General features: G+C 43.3%; 1 protein-coding gene across 1 annotated transcript; it reads left to right on the plus strand.

Annotated features, from left to right (window-relative positions):
• Positions 1-308: 308 nt before the first annotated feature.
• Positions 309-4569, plus strand: LOC106612324 (gap junction beta-1 protein). The gene is made up of 2 exons (XM_014213374.3): positions 309-452; positions 1112-4569. Exon 2 carries the CDS (start codon positions 1126-1128, stop codon positions 1951-1953), a length of 828 nt encoding a protein of 275 aa, XP_014068849.1. The 5' UTR covers positions 309-452; positions 1112-1125; the 3' UTR covers positions 1954-4569.
• The last annotated feature ends 16304 nt before the right edge of the window (positions 4570-20873 follow it).

Consider the following 20873-nt stretch of genomic DNA (forward strand, 5'->3'; position numbering starts at 1 on the left):
CTCTCTCTCTCTCTGCCTGTCTCTCTCTCTCTCTGCCTGTGTCCTCTCTCCTCTCTCTCTCTCTGCCTGACAGTATCTGTCTGAAGTTAGTTGTAAGATTCTTCTAGTGAGATGGATGTTTGTGTCGTTGCTTGGAGAATATATCTTGGCCTGTCTGTCAGGTGCAGCCGTGTCCGTCTGTCTGAAGGTCAGGTTGCAGTCAGTCAGTATTAATACTTGTTGAACGGATCACATGTCTCCGTTAGCCAATAGCGAAACGATAACGGAGCGTTATGTGGCGTTACGTTGCGCCCATGTTAGGCCATCGCCCAAGGTTCTTAAAGCACAGGCCAGGGATAGGCTGAGTCTTGTTTGCCGTTGCTGTGACCCGACCACTCCAGCTCCATGGCCAGGCTACACCTGACGGTGGTGGTTTACGGACCCGGTGCTGCCGACACCGCCGGCGGAGACTGGTAGGACCAACAGCTCAGGCAATACTGGGGTTCCTTCCTAAAACACCCTATTTAGTGGGCCCTGGTTGAAAGTAGTGCACTTTTATAGGTGCAGACAAGGGTGTGTTAGGTTGGGGGTTGTTGACTATATAGGAGGAAAGTTCTGTTTTAGTCCACACTAGTACGTTTTGAGAATGTTTTTATGTCCGATGTGTTTTAGGATTTGAGCTCAAGCATTTCTGATGATTGTTGGTTGGATATATACAGTACACCTGTGGGGTTATTTAACAACTCTTTCTTCCTCACTACAGGTTTGATTGATTGCCTGCCCATATTAAATGATTGACTCAGAGATTGTACAGTTTCAAATGATTGTATCAATACGTTACCAACATGTTATGTACTTTTGATATTCCTTCATTACATGTTTCCTTGACATGGTCATTCTTATAAAGAATGGCCGCCCTTTCGAGTGTGATCAAACGTCAGCTTGTATCAATACATAGGGAACAACTTTGTGTTGACAAAGTCCTATATTCTTTTAAAGAACAGTTATTCTTCTGAGTGTGATCGTCAGCTTGACATTTCTCTTTTCCAGACTGGGCTTGAGAAAAGCTTTAGAGCTGAAACGTCAACATTAAACAGTCTGAACTATATCCCTTCTTGTTTCTCCTCTCCAGACCTGGAATCGAAAATGAACTGGGGGTCCTTTTACGCTGTAATCAGCGGCGTAAACAGGCATTCCACAGGCATCGGCCGCATCTGGCTGTCTGTCATCTTCATCTTCAGAATCCTGGTCCTCGTGGTGGCGGCCGAGTCGGTCTGGGGCGACGAGAAGTCTGGCTTTACCTGCAACACCCAGCAGCCCGGCTGCAACTCTGTCTGCTATGACCAGTTCTTTCCCATCTCACACATCCGCCTGTGGGCCTTGCAGCTCATCCTGGTGTCCACGCCTGCTCTCCTAGTGGCCATGCATGTAGCCCATCGCAGACACATCAACAAGAAGATCCTGAAGAAGTCCGGGCGCGGTTCCCCTAAGGAGCTGGAACAACTCAAGAACCAGAAGTTTGCGATCACAGGCTCCCTCTGGTGGACCTATATGATCAGTGTGCTGTTTAGGATCGTTCTGGAAGTCTGCTTCCTTTATATATTCTACTTGATCTACCCTGACTTCAAGATGTTCCGTCTGGTCAAGTGTGACTCGTACCCCTGCCCCAACACTGTGGACTGCTTCGTGTCACGACCCACGGAGAAAACCATCTTCACCGTGTTCATGCTCTCCGTGTCGGGGTTGTGTGTTCTCCTCAACCTGGCCGAGGTGGCCTACCTGATTGGCCGAGCCTGTCTGAGGTGTATCCATGGCAACCAGGAAGAGACTAAGGTAGCATGGATCGGTCAGAAATTGTCCTCCTACAAACAGAATGAAATCAACCAGATGATCGCTGACCAGTCTAAGTTCAAGTTCAACATGGGAGCTAGGAAAACCTCCATGGAGAAGGGAGAGAGGTGCTCTGCTTTTTGATAGGCTGCCCTGGCGGGAGAGAGGTGTTCTGATTCGCTGCCTATGGAGATGAGGTAGAGAGGTGTTCTGATTCGAGAGAGAGAGAGAGAGAGAGAGACTCTGCTTTCTGATAGGCTTCCAGGTCCTTGTTCCCACTCATTTTCACTGCTTCAAACTAAAGAACTAACCAGCTTGGAACCATACTGTATAGAAATCCTCATTAGCTCCATCTAGTCATAACGCCAATCATTTCTTCATCTATTTATTCTAGTGCTAGGTTCTGGTAGCTCAGTTGGTAGAGCATGGCGCTTGCAACGCCAGGGTTGTGGGTTCGATTCCCACGGGGAGCTAGTATTTAAAAATGTATGCACTCTACTGTAAGTCGCTCTGGATAAGAGCATCTGCTAAAATGACTAAAATGTAAAGAAGAACAAACAAACCCAGAGAGGGGGTATTGGATGGGCCCCCCAAAAATAAAACAAACCCGGACAAACTCAATGCTGGATTGGAGGGAGAACTTTGTTTCATTGTGATCGACACAGTCACTGTTTTGTCTCACAACCTTGGGGCAGGAACTGGTGGATAAAGGAACATTTGTTTCAGCACATGACTTGACACACCCATTGTATTGGAACTCACTGGGGAGTTCCTACAGTGGGGGGACTACTCCTACAGCTTGGAGACTACTCCTACAGCACGAACGAATCACTCATTAAGACATTGGTCTTTTAAATGGTGCACAGCAAACTATGGAGCTTTACTACGTTCTTTTAGTACTATCAGTACCAAGAGGGTTAGCAGCAGCGACATGGAAAACTGAATGTCCTAAAATGGATTACTGACAACTTCCATTAACCAGTACGAAAGGATATGTTCATATCCCACATTATACTGTTATATATGGTATGTTCATATCCCACATTATACTGTTATATATCTATGGTATGTTCATATCCCACATTAGTGTTATAGGATATGTTCATATCCCACATTAGTGTTATATATGATATGTTCATATCCCACATTAGTGTTATAGGATATGTTCATATCCCACATTATACTGTTATATGTTCATATCCCACAGTGTTATATGATATGTTCATATCCCACATTATACTGTTATATGTTCATATCCCACAGTGATTTATATATGACATGTTCATATTGCACATTATAGTATTACAGTATATACTGCAGTACTGACGATTGAGGTTCTTTACACAACAACATCCTTAGCTGCAAAGGAAACCTTACTTATTGAGGTTACTGCTCACAACCAAAGATCTGATAGTGGATTGATGGATACAAATCTTTGTTATTAATAGGCGTTGGTGTTTCTAGGCTCTGATGGTACTATATAGTCTCATGGTGTTGCTAGGCTCTCAGATGGTACTATATAGTCTCATGGTGTTTCTAGGCTCTCAGATGGTACTATATAGTCTCATGGTGTTGCTAGGCTCTCAGATGGTACTATATAGTCTCATGGTGTTTCTAGGCTCTCAGATGGTACTATATAGTCTCATGGTGTTTCTAGGCTCTCAGATGGTATTATATAGTCTCATGGTGTTTCTAGGCTCTCATGGTACTATATAGTCTCATGGTGTTGCTAGGCTTTCGGATGGTACTATATAGTCTCATGGTGTTGCTAGGCTCTCAAATGGTACTATATAGTCTCATGGTGTTGCTAGGCTCTCGGATGGTACTATATAGTCTCATGGTGTTGCTAGGCTCTCAGATGGTACTATATAGTCTCATGGTGTTTCTAGGCTCTCAGATGGTACTATATAGTCTCATGGTGTTGCTAGGCTCTCAGATGATACTATATAGTCTCATGGTGTTACTAGGCTCTGATGGTATTATATAGTCTGTCATGGTGTTTCTAGGCTCTCAGGTGGTACTATATAGTCTGTCGTGGTGTTTAAAAAGCTCTGACATGTTAATCACAGGCATCTCAACACATTGTTGTGGATCTGTCCAGAAATTGTGGCATTGTTGACAAGTCACATGATGTGCAGTGGAACCTATGAAGAGGCAAGAATTAATTATTTCAGGCTTGGGCGTTGCCAGGCAAAGTAGATTAACCAATAACCTCCTGGTTTTTGATTGGTTGAAAACAGGCTGTTGTCATTTTATTCCATTAAATCATTGTATTTGCATAATAACATTTATTTTACACATTTTTCATATTTAATGTAGAAAAGTTATTGTACTGTAATATAATCCTGCTCCATCTCCTCTCTCTTCCTGTCTAGTTTCCAGTTCGCCAGTTTACAATTTAATCATACACATGGTTCTCATAGAAGGCTGAATACATTGTTGTACAGTAAAATTATAAAGATATTGAATTGAACCTGTGCTTGTCATTCAGCTGTACAGCAGCTCTTTGTTTCTGCTTTAGTTGCAGTATTAATGTTCGTCTACCGTAGGTAAACCATCCAAGTTTTTGGGTTACTTTCCTAAAATGTCCTTGTTTCCAGAACCCCTAGTTGGAGGATTATGGATTTCCTGCTTTTTGATTTGGAGAAAGTAAACAGAATTTTGCAACCCTAATCCAGTCCATGGTGTATATAAAGACAGGTTAAACAGGTTGTAACAGTGTATATATTATTGGAATAAAATCCATAATGATTTGAACAACTCAAATGTGTTGACATGCTTTATAAATGTTGACTGACATTGCAAAGTGTCTGTAGCGGTATGTTATAGTTTCAAACCTCTGGTTTCACGTCTTCGTGTACAGTAAATCCATGTTCATACCGTGTGTGTGTGTGTTTACCAGCACTCCCTATAGCAGCCTTCCTGGAGTTGGGGTTTTGTCGTTCCACTCCCGTCATTGGTGGCTTTAACATTCTTTGCCTCCCTGTCATTGGTGGCTTCAGGACCTAAACGGCTGCTCCTCTCCAAATGTAGTGCACTACTTTTGACCAGGAAGCTCATAGGGCTCTCGTCAAAAGTAGTGCACTCTGTAGGGAGTAGGGTGACATTTGGGACACATTCCTAGAATCATGCCCTTCTCCACCACAGTGATATATATGGAGATGGTGTCTCTCTATTTAGCAATTAGCTACACTTGATGCCAGACAGACCAGGAAGTCACGCTTATTGCCCAGCCAATCACCTCAACAGGCTGGGCCGGGGGCTCTCATAGTTGACGTTAGAGAGTGCCCTCAGGCCTGAGCCAAATGTAACCCTGGAGGATAGGGAGAGGGTCAGAGAGGAACTCTAGGCCCTGGTTGAAGTCTTGACTGACTGAAGACAGGAGTGTGTTGGTGTGCCCTGTAGTGTGGAATGGTCTTGTGGCCAGCGGTGGGCTGGTCTGGTGTTTCCTGTTCATTCAAGGTCATTCCTTCTGCTGGGGCCTGGACAGGAGAGAGGACAGCGGAGAGGAGCGGCCTCACTGGGTTGGAGAGAGAGAGAGGGACTGAGGGAGAGACGCAGGAGGGGCCACATGGTCTCAGTCCCACAGGGAGCTACTCTTCTGGGGACAGTTGACTGACAAGTAGGTACTTCCGTATTCGACTTCCTGTTTCAGTCTTCCACTCATTTTATGAAGCTTCCGATGACGTTGCTTCCAGTGGGAGTTTGGAATTCAGTGAGTTGCATTTGAGGACAGACAATTTTTACACGCTACGCACTTCAGCGGTCCCGTTCTGTGAGCTTGTGACCTACCACTTCACGGCTGAGCCGTTGTTGCTCCTAGACGTTTCCACTTGATAACTATAGCACTTATAGTTGACCAGGGCAGCTCTAGCAGGGCAGAAATGTTATGTACTGACTTGTTGGAAAGGTGGCATCCTATGACGGTGCCACGTTGAAAGTCACTGAGCTCTTCAGTAAGGCCATTCTGCTGCCAATGTTTGTGTATGGAGACTGCATGGCTGTGTGCTCGATTTTATACACCTGTCAGCAACAGGTGTGGATGAAATAGCTGACCGGAACATATTCCAGTCCACTTGATCAAAACAATCTTAAAGCATGGTTTCCGATTGGTCGGACCAGCGTTGAATGATTCTCGTCACTGGTATATCCTGTTTGAGTTTCTGCCTATAAAGAAGGGAGGAGCAAGATGGCGTTGTGGTCGAAGATAGGGCGGGGGAGGGCTTTGTATGCATCGTGGAAGTTAGAGTTACAGTGGTCGAGGGTATTGCGCATGCGCGTAGTGCAATCAATATGCTGATAGAATTTAGGTCGCCTTGTTCTCAAATTTTCTTTGTTAAAATCCCCAGCTGCAATAAATGCAGCCTCAGGATGTATGGTTTCCAGTTTGCCTATCAGGTATCTAGGTATCAGGATCAACCAATAGGAAGCTCTACGCAAATAACCTGTTTATTTTAACTTGGGAGGTCCCGGGTTTCTGACGTGACGGGCAGCTGGACGGGCATTTGATTTCCAGAGGGGGGGGGTGTATTTTTCCACAGAACCTCCCATGTGTGCACTTGCACAATATAAAGGGTTTTATAGTAAAGATTTATTGTAACTGTAAAAATGTATTACCTTTTAAAATGGCATGAACACATTAAACAGGGGCACTGTTTAGTTTCATTTGTTTACACCAAAGAAAACTGATAAACACCAATACAGATCAAAAAATACAAATCTGTGTGCTGGTTGGAAGCCCAAGGGCTGATTATAAAAACCTATACACAATACACAAGTACAAAAATAAGGTTTGTTAAAACACAAGACGCACTAATTATAAAATGTACAAATGATCTGATCAGCATGTGAGTGTGTGAGTTAGCTATATCGTTACCCCCACAGTGGATCATTGATCCTCCTTGAGAAGGTCACCCCGTTATATACTACTGATATTGGGCGTTCCAAGTCATCCCAAAGGTGTTCGATGGGGTTGACGTCAGGGCTCTGTGCCGCTCTTCCACACCGATCGACAAACCATTTCTGTATGGACCTCGCTTTGTGCACAGGGTCATTGTCATGCTGAAACAGGAAAGGGCCTTCCCCAAACTGTTGGAAGCACAGAATCGTCTAGAATGTCATTGTATGCTGTAGCGTTAAGATTTCCCTTCACTGGAACTAAGGGGCCCGAACCATGGAAAACAGCCCCAGACTATTATTCCTCCTCCACTACAGTTGGCACGATGCATTGGGGCAGGTAGCATTCTCCTGGCATCCACCAAACCCAGATTCGTCCGTCAGACTGCCAGATGGTGAAGTGTGATTCATCACTCCAGAGAACCCGTTTCGACTGCTCCAGAGTCCAATGGCGGTGAGCTTTAGACCACTCCAGTCGACGCTTGGCATTGCGCATGGTGATCTTAGGCTTGTGTGCGACTGATTGGCCATGGAAACCCATTTCATGAAGCTCCCGACAAACAGTTATTGTGCTGAAGTTGCTTCCAGAGGCAGTTTGGAACTCGTTAGTGTTGCAACCGAAATTGGCATAGAAAAAAAAGAAATCTCTACACTGCCAAGATGGAGGCCTCTAAAATTCACCCATGTCGACTGCTACCGCCCCACACAAGCCCCTCGCAGTAATAATCTCAGTCGTCCTCATTTTCAAAGATCTCTGAAAGCAGGAAGAGCTCTCGTCGATCGTCTCTGGACTCGGTCTCCCCTGACTCAGCCTGACTGTGGCAGAGCAGCTCTTCAAACTGGGGCAGAACACTACTGTGCAGGAAATCAATGATCTCTGAAAGTAAAACACATATACATTAAATCTGTAAATGTGTCCAGCAAACATGACTTTTCCTCAAATTGTCATTATATTTAAAAGGGATTAAATTTTTGGGGGGGAAATCACTGTTTTTACATGTGAAGACGAGGCACTTTCCTTTAGAACGTAGAAAAAAGCAATTTTCACATACTGAGCCTTCGGAAAGTATTAAGACCCCTTTAATATTTCCACATTGTTACGTTACAGCCTTATTCTAAAATGGATACAAAATGTAAATCCTCAGCAATCTACACACAATACCCCATAATGACAAAGAGAAAACAGGTTAAGAAATTTTGCAAATGTATTCAAAATTAAAACATACCTTATTTACATAAGTATTCAGACCGTTTGTAATGAGACTCGAAATTGAGCTCAGGTGCATCCTGTTTCCATTGATCATCCTTGACATGTTTCTACAACTTGGAGTCCAGCTGTGGGAAATTCAATTGATTGGACATGATTTGGAAAGGCACACACCTGTCTATGTAAGGTCCCACAGTTGACAGTGCATGTCAGAGCAAAAACCAAGCCATGAGGTCGAAGGAATTGTCCGTTGAGCTCCGAGACACAGATCTGGGAAGGGTACCAAAACATTTCTGCAGCATTGAAGGTCCCCAAGAACACAGTGGTCTTCATCATTCTTAAATGGAAGAAATTTGGAACCACCAAGACTCTTCCTGAGCTGGCCACCCAGCCAAACTGAGCAATCGGGGGACTTGGTCAGGGAGGTGACCAAGAACACAATGATCACTCTGACAGCTCGAGTTCCTCTGTGGAGATGAGAGAACCTTCCAGAAGGACAACCATCTTTGCAGCACTCCCCCAAACAGGCCTTTATGGTAGGGACGGAAGCCACTCCTCAGTAAAAGGCACATGACAGCCCGCTTGGAGTTAGCCAAAAGGACTCTGACCATGAAAAAGAGGATTCTCTGGTCTGTTGAAACAAAGATTGAACTCTTTCCAAGCGTCTAGAGGAAACCTGGCACCATCCCTACTTTGAAGCATGATGGTGGCAGCATCATGCTGTGGGGATGTTTTTCAGTGGCAGGGACTGGGAGACTAGTCAGGATCGAGGGAAAGATGAACGGAGCAAAGAACAGAGAGATCCTTGATGAAAATCTTCTCCAGAGCGCTCAGGACATCAGACTGGGGTGAAGGTTCACCAACCAACAGGACATTGACCCTAAGCACACAGCCAAGACAACGCAGGAGTTTCTTCGGGACAAGTCTCTGAATGTCCTTGAGTGGCCCAGCCAGAGCCCAGACTTGAACCCGATCTAACATCTCTGGAGAGACCTGAAAATAGCTGTGCAGCAACGCTCCCCATCCAACCTGACAGAGCTTGAGAGGATCTACAGAGAATAATGGGAGAAACTCCCCAAATACAGGTGTGCCAAGCTTGTAGCGTCATACCCAAGAAGACTCGAGGCTGTAATCACTGCCAAAGGTGCTTCAACAAAGTACTGAGTAAAGCATCTGAACACTTTTTATTTTTAACAAACATTTAGAGAAACCTGTTTTTGCTATGTCATTATGGGGTATTGTGTGTAGATTGAGGAGGGGAAAAAAAGATTTAATCCATTTTAGAATAAGGCTGTAACGTAACAAAACATGGAAAAAGTCCAGGGGTCTGAATACTTTCCGAAGTTGCTGGAGATGAATAGGAGGTTAAAAACATGCAGTCAAGGGGGAGTTAACTTTCTGTCCTTCGGAAGTGATGTTACTGATCACAGTGACTCGCATTCAACTATTCTACTAGATACCTCAACCGTAGCCTAAAAACCTAGTGATGTGTATGGAAGTAAAATGTGTATTTGACAGCAGCTTATACCTACCACAGAAAGACATGCTCTGCTGCAATGGGACTTTGGCTACTTTTAGCTTGTGGTAGTGCATCTGCACGTAGCAGATAGGAGTAACACCCCTTCGAACATGAGAGAAATGTTAGCACATAACACTGCATTCCCACACACATAAACCACAATGACCCTGCCATGTGCTGTTGTACTTCTCACTCCTAGAAGATAGGAAACAAAGGCTATGCAGATCCCCTTTCCTTGATGGTTATCGACCGAGTTTGTAGACAAAACATCTGTGTTAAGAGATTTGAGAATCTAAACGTAATAACCTGTCAGTGAAAATGTCATGAAAAATGCAACATTGTCCAAAACAAAGTAATCGGTGTATAATAACAACCTCTTACCCAACTGTGTGAGCAATTTCTTCCCAGTCAATATCTGCAGAATCTTCCACCTGCATTGCGTTCAACCTGAAAGGTCAAAATGACATTGAATCAACATTCCCAAAATACAAATTGTGGAAGACGGCAATTTCAAAAGCATTCAGAACAAGAACAAAAGACTACATTTGGCCCTGTAAAAATCAGAAAAAAAAATGTATATTATTATTATACACTATTAAGTTACTGGACTGGACTAATAAATCATATTATACCACATTAGTAAGTCACTGGGCTAATAAATCATATTATACCACATTAGTAAGTCACTGGGCTAATAAATCATATTATACCACATTAGTAAGTCACTGGGCTAATAAACCATATTAGTAAGTCACTGGGCTAATAAATCATATTACACCACATTAGTAAGTCACTGGGCTAATAAATCATATTATACCACATTAGTAAGTCACTAGACTGGGCTAATAAATCATATTATACCACATTAGTAAGTCAGTAGACTGGACTAATAAATCATATTACACCACATTAGTAAGTCACTGGGCTAATAAATCATATTATTAAGTCACTAGACTGGACTAACAAATCATATTATACCACATTAGTAAGTGACTAGACTGGACTAATAAATCATATTACACCACATTAGTAAGTCACTAGACTGGGCTAATAAATCATATTATACCACATTAGTAAGTCAGTAGACTGGACTAATAAATCATATTACACCACATTAGTAAGTCACTGGGCTAATAAATCATATTATACCACATTAGTAAGTCACTAGACTGGACTAATAAATCATATTACACCACATTAGTAAGTCACTAGACTGGGCTAATAAATCATATTATACCACATTAGTAAGTCACTGGGCTAATAAATCATATTATACCACATTAGTAAGTCACTGGGCTAATAAATCATATTATACCACATTAGTAAGTCACTGGGATAATAAATCAAATTACACCACATTAGTAAGTCACTGGACTGGGCTAATAAATCATATTATACCACATTAAGTAAGTCACTAGACTGGGCTAATAAATCAAATTGTACCACATTAGTAAGTCACTGGGCTAATAAATCATATTATACCACATTAGTAAGTCACTGGGCTAATAAATCATATTATACCACATTAGTAAGTCACTGGGCTAATAAATCATATTATACCACATTAGTAAGTCACTGGACTAATAAATCATATTATACCACATTAGTAAGTCACTAGACTAATAAATCATATTATACCACATTAAGTCACTAGGCTAATAAATCATATTACACCACATTAGTAAGTCACTGGACTAATACATCATATTACACCACATTAGTAAGTCAGTAGACTGGGCTAATAAATCATATTACACCACATTAGTAAGTCACTGGACTAATAAATCATATTATACCACATTAGTAAGTCACTGGGCTAATAAATCATATAATACCACATTAGTAAGTCACTGGGATAACAAATATTCAAACGAAATCAACTAAACACAGATCTACATTAGCATTTATGTTATGAAAATCAGCACAAAACTTTGATCAAATCCACTTTGGCCTTTAAGGTTTTCACACCTCTACTGAATGCTGGTTGTCCATGTGCCAGTTTGTGTGCCAGAATACCCATCCTGGAACAGTAGGAGAGAAGATACAGCCTCAAAAGGTGGACAATGTTCTGAATCTGAACGCTTGTGGAAACAAAACAAGGGCAATATTTTCATAGTGCAAAAAACAGTCCACCTCATTATTATCTTGCAAAGTTTTCTTATACAAGGTGAGTTATAAAGGAGGCGACTATTTCACTAGAGTTTAGTGAGCAATTCATCTGGGTCGACCCAGAACTAACATCTTCTGAGATGTGTTAGATATGAATCATTTCTGAATTTCCCCGTTTAACATCCGTAACATAGAATCTTAGCAGTGCCCATTCCATCCCTTCGTTAAAGCCACTGGCTTAAATGGAAAAGGAGCCAATTTAGCATGCTTGTCAACTGGCTATGGCAGAAGTTTGATATATCAGACGTGGTCAGGTTTGCTGTCTGAGGTACCGTCTTTGCTCGGGAGACCGGTACACATTGTTCTCCCGTTACTGAAAGCTATACCGCAGTACTCCATATAATATTTATATAGGGAATATACAGGTAACACCAACATACAGTCCCGTGTGGCTCAGTTGGTAGAGAATGGTGTTTGCAATGCCAGGGTTGTGGGTTCGATTCCCACGGGGGACCAGTACGGAAGAAAAGAAATGTATGCATTCACTACTGTAAGTCAATCTGGATAAGAGCGTCTGCTAAATGACTAAAATGTAAATGTAAAAATGTCTTAATCAATGATGTGTATAAACCATGAATGACTGACAGGGTGGGGTATTGAAGCCACCGTGCCTCCATCTTGGCTCACCCCCACCATTGTATTGAAGCCTCCATCTTGGCTCTCCCCCACCATTGTATTGAAGCCACCGTGCCTCCATCTTGGCTCTCCTCCACCATTGTGTTGAAGTCACCATGCCTCCATCTTGGCTCTCCCCCACCATTGTACATTTTTTGTGGGGGGGAAACTATAGAAATGCATTTATTAAATGTCTACATTCGTTTTGCCACGTTTATTCTATTACAGACACTTTAATGCATACTTAAATTATATTTTGTGAAAAATATATAAAACAAGTATTTCTGAGAGTACTAATGTTACGGCCCCCACTACAACAACAAAATACTTACATGTAATTTTGTCACTGAAACATGTAATGGCAAAACTGTAGAATTCCATTCATTCCTATGGTGGACTGCTCCTACTGGGGAGAGCCAATATGGCTGAACGGTGGCTTCAAAGCCTCTCAATGGCCAATACATAGTATCAGCTATCCTGGGTTTATTATTGCACTGTTGCTACCTCAATTACCTCGTAACCCCTCAACTCGGTCCTGGTACTCCCTGTACATAAATCAAATCAAAGTTTGTCACGTGCGCCGAATACAACAGGTGTAGACCTTACAGTGAAATGCTTACTTACAAGCTCAAACCAACAGTGCAAAAAAGGTATTAGGTGAACAATAGGTAAGTAAAGAAATAAAAACAACAGTAAAAAGACAGTGAAAAATAGCAGTAGCGAGGCTATATACAGACACCGGTTAGTCGGGCTGATTAAGGTAGTACATAGCCACGTTATTACCCGGTACTCCCTGTACATAGCCACGTTATTACCCGGTACTCCCTGTACATAGCCACGTTATTTTTAATCATTATTGTTATTCGTTACATCACTGTGTATTTATTCCTCACTATTTCAATGCTTTATTTTAACTTTAAATCTGCATCGTTGGAAAAGGACCCGTAAGTAAGGATTTCACGGTTAGCCTACAAGCATGTGAAAATATTTTATTTTATTTGCTTGTTATCTGACGAATGCAATAGTACAGTAGAATCTGTCAAGAGACTGTTTAGTCTGGTGAGCAATACATATTTCTTTAGAAACGCACATTGTTGAAGAAAGGTTTCAAATCATATCTCCCCGCCAAATCATAGTTAATTTTATAGTAATTTCTGCACTATGAAAACGACGCCCAGAGTTTTTCCGTGGCAAAAGTTAACCCTGGAACCCGTACTACCCACCATTTCATTCTACACTGGTCCCGGTGACATGTCTTAACCCTCGGCACACATCTGTCCAGGGGATGTTGTTGTACAGCTTGTCTTTCCTGATGGTGGCAGGTCCTCTGCCAGGATCCACCTGTCCCAGCAGGTGGTCTCGCACGGCTTCCATTAGTCTCTTCAGTTCTTCCTCGCTCCAAGGACCTAAGTTTGTGACTGAAAAAAAACCACCAAACAAGCAGGAGCATTGTTCAGACAACGCTGATAATAAATGTCCAAAAAATATGAGTGGAACAGGATGTCAGGTAAAGGATTAAGAGTCATTATATTTAATTCCCAAGTTCCTGAAGACTTAAAAATCTGAGAAAAACGTTTCATAAGGGTAATTTCGCTTCGGCCAGTCAACTGCGAGATCTTCACCCATTTGTTGCCGTACAACATCTGCAGTTTTTTCAAAGAGGCAAGTTCATCTTGGCTGAACCATCGTCTAAGAATTCAAAGGAAGTGGTGCTATACAGGAAGTGGCCCTTCGTACATCAGCTGATATCTCAAAGTGCTGTACAGAAACCCAGCCTAAAACCCCAAACAGCAAGCAATGCATGTGAAAGAAGCACGGTGGCTAGGAAAAACTCCCTAGGAAAAACTCCCTAGAAAGGCCAAAAACCTAGGAAGAAACCTAGAGAGGAACCAGGCTATGAGGGGTGGCCAGTCCTCTTCTGGCTGTGAAGGGTGGATATTATAACAGAACATGGTCAAGATGTTAAAATGTTCATAAATGACCAGCATGGTCAAATAATAATAATCATAGTAGTTGTCGAGGGTGCAACAAGCACGTCCGGTGAACAGGTCAGGGTTCCATAGCGGCAGGCAGAACAGTTGAAACTGGAGCAGCAACACAGCCAGGTGGACTGGGGACAGCAAGGAGTCATCATACCAGGTAGTCCTGAGGCATGGTCCTAGGGCTCAGGTCCTCCGAGAGAAAGACAGAAAGAGAGAAAGAGAATTAGAGAGAGCATATTTAAATTCACACAGGACACCGGATAAGACAAGAGAAATACTCCAGATGTAACAGACTGACCCTAGCCCCCCGACACATAACTACTGCAGCATAAATACTGGAGGCTGAGACAGGAGGGATCAGAAGACACTGTGGCCCCATCCGATGATACCCCCGGACAAGGCCAAACAGGCAGGATATAACCCCACCCACTTTGCCAAAGCACAGCCCCCACACCACTAGAGGGATGTCTCCAACCACCAACTTACCATCCTAAGACAAGGCCGAGTATAGCCCACAACGATCTCCGCCATGGCACAACCCAAGGGGGGGCACCAACCCAGACAGGAAGACCACGTCAGTGACTCAACCCACTCAAGTGACGCACCCCTCCCATGGACGGCATGGAAGAACACCAGTAAGCCAGTGACTCAGCCCCTGTAAAGGGGTTAGAGGCAGAGAATCCCAGTGGAAAGAGGGGAACCGGCAAGGCAGAGACAGCAAGGGCGGTTCGTTGCTCCAGCCTTTCCGTTCACCTTCACACTCCTGGGCCAGACTATACTTAATCATAGGACCTACTGAAGAGATAAGTCTTCAGTAAAGACTTAAAGGTTGAGACTGAGTCTGCGTCTCTCACATTGGTAGGCAGACCATTCCATAAAAATGGAGCTCTATAGGAGAAAGCCCTACCTCCAGCCGTTTGCTTAGAAATTCTAGGGACAATTAGGAGGCCTGCGTTCATAGCCCTCCATTCTTTTTCACTGTAACATAGAGAGGGGAGAAATATCTAAATAACATCTAAAACATCTGTTTTGACAGGGCAGGACAGAAATGCCTCCTCTCTGCACAGGAAGAGGTTTCAGATGAAACTCTGGTACACAGAACAATGAATCACAAAGGTCTGGTTTTCACCAGCAAATCCTACTGTCAATGGTTATGTACACTACCACCAACAAGGGAAATCACTCTTCAAAATATGCAAGATTCACACTTCAAATGAGTGTACGAGGTTCCTTTCTACTGACCTTAGAGGTTTGTGTTTTACGCAGCGTCTGCGGTGTTGGGCGCTTGTCTCAACCATGGTTGTGCGGAGACCATCTTTCTCAGGTTCTGGTCCAGAATCATGAGTCCCGTTATCATTTGAAGCTGTTAAATCTGTTATTTCAGACTTAGAGGGGACACTGTCCATTCCCGTGTCGGACTCTCTGCAGCGTTTTCTCCTTTTTCTCCTGCTGCCCTCTACAGCCCCTTCATCCGGTTGTTGTTTTCCATTTTCTCTCAGTTTGTTCTAGAATACCTGGAAGCTCTGTTTCATCTGGACAAACGTTCAGTTGAATCTCTACAACTTTTTCCTTCTTTTGTTTCCTCTTCTCCTTTACATTCTTCTGTAGCTCCGTTACCACACTTCCCCCTCCCTCAACCGCTTCAGTGTATAGTTCTATGATTTCAGGATCATCTGCTAATCTTAAAACTGTCTGACGGCTTTCCGCTCCCTCTTTAAGCTTCGTTTGTCTTTTCTTGTGCTTCTTCTTACTCTTTCTGGCCACCTCTGGCACCCTTACAGCTGAGAAATCTACTGCAGACGTGGAGAGGCCACTGTCCATCCCCTCTTTGGTCTCTCTGTCATTATGGTTTTTCTTTTTCTTCAAGCTACTCATCGCCTCGTCTCCCACACGTCGTGTTTGAAGCTTGTTTGACTTTTACTTAGTTCTCTCTTCAGTTGTTTGTTCCTCAGGATCTGGTACCTCCATTTCAGCTTGAATCATTAATTTGCTTCTCTTTCTTCTTTTGCTTTTTACGTTTCTTCCTCCCTTTCGCCACCATTTGTCACGTTTGCTTTTTATGTTCAGTTAGTTCTTTATTCCTCTTCTCTCCCGTCAATTGGTGACCATCCATTTGATCCTCCTTAACGCCAGGTTCTTCCTGTTCAGAGGCTGTAGTCTTTTTCCTCTTCTTGGGGACGTTTTGCATCCCTCGACTGTGTCAGGTACCACTGATGAGAATAATTCAGGAAGGTCTTTAAATAAAAAGTGATGTTAACATCTCAAGCAATAAGGGAATCTCAGTCTCCCCGTGTTGTTGTCCCCAGCATGGTGGCTGCTGTTTAACCAATGTGTTCCATCTATAACGAAAAGACAATATTAAACTCCACCATTTACCTTGGAGTTGATTGGGGTCTGGTGTGGGAAGACTGGAGCTCCGATGTAAAATACAATGAAGTGATCAAAAACCACTGATTTCAGCACCAAAAGACTAACCCGCGATTACACACATTGTTCTAATGGAAATATGTGCAATTATCATGATCCATTCAGTAATTTGAACATTTCAATGATTAGTAATGTTTTGAGCTAGTCTATTTTAAACTAGATAGTCAATTTTTATATATAATAATTAACAGATTGCATTTTGCCCCGTCTCCTCTAGATGAATGGTTATTCCCACTATAGTTTTGCGTCCCTCCCTCCGTCTCCTCTAGATGAATGGTTATTCCCACTATAGTTTTGCTTCCCTCCCTCCGTCTCCTCTAGATGAAAGGTCATTCCCATTATAGTTTTGCGTCCCTCCCACCACTGTGTTGGTTCAGTTAGAAAGCACTAGTTGACCCACTGGTGTTTAAAATATAAAAGGCACCTGATAAAGACAATGTTTATCTATTGTGTTTTTACATGTGTATCATTGTTCCGTGTCCGATGCACGCAGTGTTGCTACATATCATTGTTCCGTGTCCGATGCACGCAGTGTGTTGCTACATATCATTGTTCCGTGTCCGATGCACGCAGTGTGTTGCTACATATCATTGTTCCGTGTCCGATGCATGCAGTGTGTTGCTACATATCATTTGTATCATTGTTTCTGTTTGCTCTGTTCTGTGAAGGGCGTTGTACGAGATCTTCAGTTTCTTGGCAATTTCTCGCATGGAATAGCCTTCATTTCTCAGAACAAGTATAGACTGACGAGTTTCAGGAGAAAGTTATTTGTTTCTGGCCATTTTGAGCCCGTAATCGAACCCATAAATGCTGATGCTCCAGATACTCAACTAGTCTAAAGAAGGCCAGTTTAATTGCTTCTTCATTCAGAACAACAGTTTTCAGCTGTGCTAACATAATTGCAAAAGGCTTTTCTGATGATCAATTAGACTTTTAAAATCATACACTTGGATTAGCTCACACAACGTGCCACTGGAACACAGGAGTGATGGTTGCTGATAATGGGCCTCTGTACGCCTATGTAGATATTCCATAAAAAATCGTCGGTTTCCAGCTAATAGTCATTTACAATATTAACAATGTCTACACTGTATTTCTGATCAATTTGATGTTATTTTAATGTTTTTCTTTTTTTTTCTTAATAAAACAAGGACATTTTTAAGTGACCCCAAACTGTTGAACGGTAGTGTCCGTGGTGCCAGTAAGCAGCCGAACGGAAGGACTTTGAACTCATAAGCCTTAGAAGGCAAACCAGAGGTACTTCTAGTGATCTCGATGAACAGGAACGCGGAAGAACGCAACCTTCAGGTCGAGTGTGGCTGCTCAAGACTGCCTGTGACACCCGCGCTGGCGAGCATCTTGAATTATTTTAAACATTTGTTGAGGCCACGCAGTTCCAGGATCGGCCGAAAACTGCCATCCTTTTTGGAACTATGAAATAGGTGGAGTAGAACCCACTTAGCGGCTCTACCTCCTGATTGCATCCTTGCTAGCTAGCGGCTCCAAGCTATTGAATAGCTGTGGGGATACTTATGAGAAACTAGCTAGCTAGCTGCTCCAAGCTATTGAATAGCTGTGGGGATACTTCTGAGAAACTAGCTAGCCAGCTAGCTGCTCCAAGCTATTGAATAGCTGTGGGGACACTTCTGAGAAACTAGCTAGCTAGCTAGCTGCTCCAAGCTATTGAATAGCTGTGGGGATACTTCTGAGAAACTTGCTAGCTAGCTGCTCCAAGCTATTGAATAGCTGTGGGTATACTTCTGATAGAGAGGCTAGCTAGCTGCTCCAAGCTGTTGAATAGCTGTGGCTATACTTCTGATAGAGAGGCTAGCTAGCTGCTCCAAGCTATTGAATAGCTGTGGGTATACTTCTGTGCTTATACACTCTAACATAGAGCTCTTATCAAGCAAATCCTCTCTGGAAAGGAAGAGGTGGGAGTAGTGTGGCTGCAGCTATTTAAGGGGGTCAGGCGCAGCACTGATCTGAAATTCGTACTCGGAATGTATCCTGCAGAGTGGAAGGATACCATTTTGGAGTGATCCAATATAGTGAGAAAATCCAATATGGCTACCAACGCAATGCCATATATGGACATGTCTGTGTGACATTCCGAACTCAGTAGCTCTACTGTCATTGGTCCATTTGTTCCATATTTCTACTAGCGTACATTGAGTTCCACTGTTTATACACACCACATATTTATTATATACTGGAATCCTGACATAGCTCACTATGCTTTTGAAGAAGATGGTGCCGACATACAAAAAATAAAAAATGATCTAAAATCCAAGATGGCGTAGCAGTTCAGACGTCCTTTACCCTCCTCTTGTTGTGTCTCGTGTATATATATATTTACATATTGTTCTTCGCATATCTTTTTAAATTTTTTCTTCTAAAAACTCAACCTCAAAGCACTCTCCTGCAACCCGCCTCACCAATTTAAAAAATAAAGTATTATTTACCTCAAATCTGAAATCCACAACAGAAGCTAGCCAGAGGTTAGCCATTTTCACTGGCTAACGTTGGAGTTCAGCTAGCCACGGTTAGCGGTCCTCAGATATCCATTAGCTCGAAAAGCTATCGCCAGTCTTTGTACAGCGCAACTCAGACCAGAGCATACCGGACCTTTTCTCTCTCCTTTCCCCGGATTTCTACCGCAGGCTCTGGACATTTACACCTGGATCTTGTAGCTAACTAGCTGCTACCTGAGTGACTATTGGCAACGTCGGTCCTGGAATTAGCACACATTATTCCGGAGCTAGCCAGCTGAAGAGTTCCGTCAGCCACTCCTGGGCTATTCCTTACCTAGCCAGCTGAAGTGTCTCCTGGGCTACAATCACCTACTCGGACCCGTTTTACTGCCGATGCGGAGCCCCATCGGGCCTTCACGACTGGACCACCGACGTTATCTGCCCGAGGGAGTTATCCAACTGGCCCCTCCGTCGCGACGTAACCTGATCGCCCATCTGCGGCCCGCTAATCGTTAGACCTATTCAGATCGCAGTCGATAAAACAGCTATCGGACACTTTTCTTGGGCCACTATAACTAACTATTTTGCCAACTTGGACTGGTCCCCCCTTCCACACGGAACCCCACTAATCCACAGACGGAAACGCACGAGGTAGCTAAAAACAGACCTCCCTCCATCTTCCACCAGCTTGCTACCTATGGCCCGGCTAGCTGTCTGAATCTCACTGGACCCTTTGATCACTCGGCTAAGCATGCCTCTCCTTAATGTCAATATGTCCATTGCTGTTCTGGTTAGTGTTTATTGGCTTATTTCACTGTAGAGCCTCTAGCCCTGCTCATTATACCTTAACCAACCTCTCAGTTCCTCCACCCACACATGCTATGACATCTTCTGGTTTCAATGATGTTTCTAGAGACAATATCTCTCTCATCATCACTAAATGCCTAGGTTTACCTCTGTATTCACATCCCACCATACCTTTGTCTGTACATTATACCTTGAAGCTATTTTATCGCCCCCAGAAACCTGCTCCTTTTTCTCTCTATTCTGGACGTCACAGACGACCAATTCTTATAGCTTTTAGCCGTACCCTCACACTCATTCTTCTCTGCTCCTCTGGGGATGTAGAGGTGAATCCAGGCCCTGCAGTGCCTGGCTCCACTCCTACTCCCCAGGCGCTCTCTTTTGATGACTTCTGTAACCGTAATAGCCTTGGTTTCATGCATGTTAACATTAGAAGCCTCCTCCCTAAGTTTGTTTTATTCACTGCTTTAGCACACTCTGCCAACCTGGATGTCCTAGCTGTGTCTGAATCTTGGCTTAGGAAGTCCACCAAAAACTCTGAAATCTTCATCCCTAACTACAACGTTTTCAGACAAGATAGAACGACCAAAGGGGGCGGTGTTGCAATCTACTGCAGAGAGAGCCTGCAGAGTTCTGTCCTGCTATCCAGGTCTGTACCCAAACAATTTGAACTTCTACTTTTAAAAATCCACCTCTCTAAAAACAAGTCTCTCACCATTGCCGCCTGCTATAGACCCCCCTCGGCCCCTAGCTGTGCTCTGGAACCATATGTGAACTGATTGCCCCCCATCTATCTTCAGAGCTCGTGCTACTAGGTGACCTAAACTGGGACATGCTTAACACCCCAGCCATCCTACAATCCAAGCTTGCCCTCAATCTCACACAAATTATTAATGAACCCACCAGGTACAACCCCAAAGCCGCAAACACTGGCACCCTCATAGATATCATCCTAACCAACGTGCCCTCTAAAT

Source organism: Salmo salar, chromosome 09 (assembly GCF_965601325.2).
Source record: "Salmo salar chromosome 09, fSalSal1, whole genome shotgun sequence".
NCBI lineage: Eukaryota > Metazoa > Chordata > Actinopteri > Salmoniformes > Salmonidae > Salmo > Salmo salar.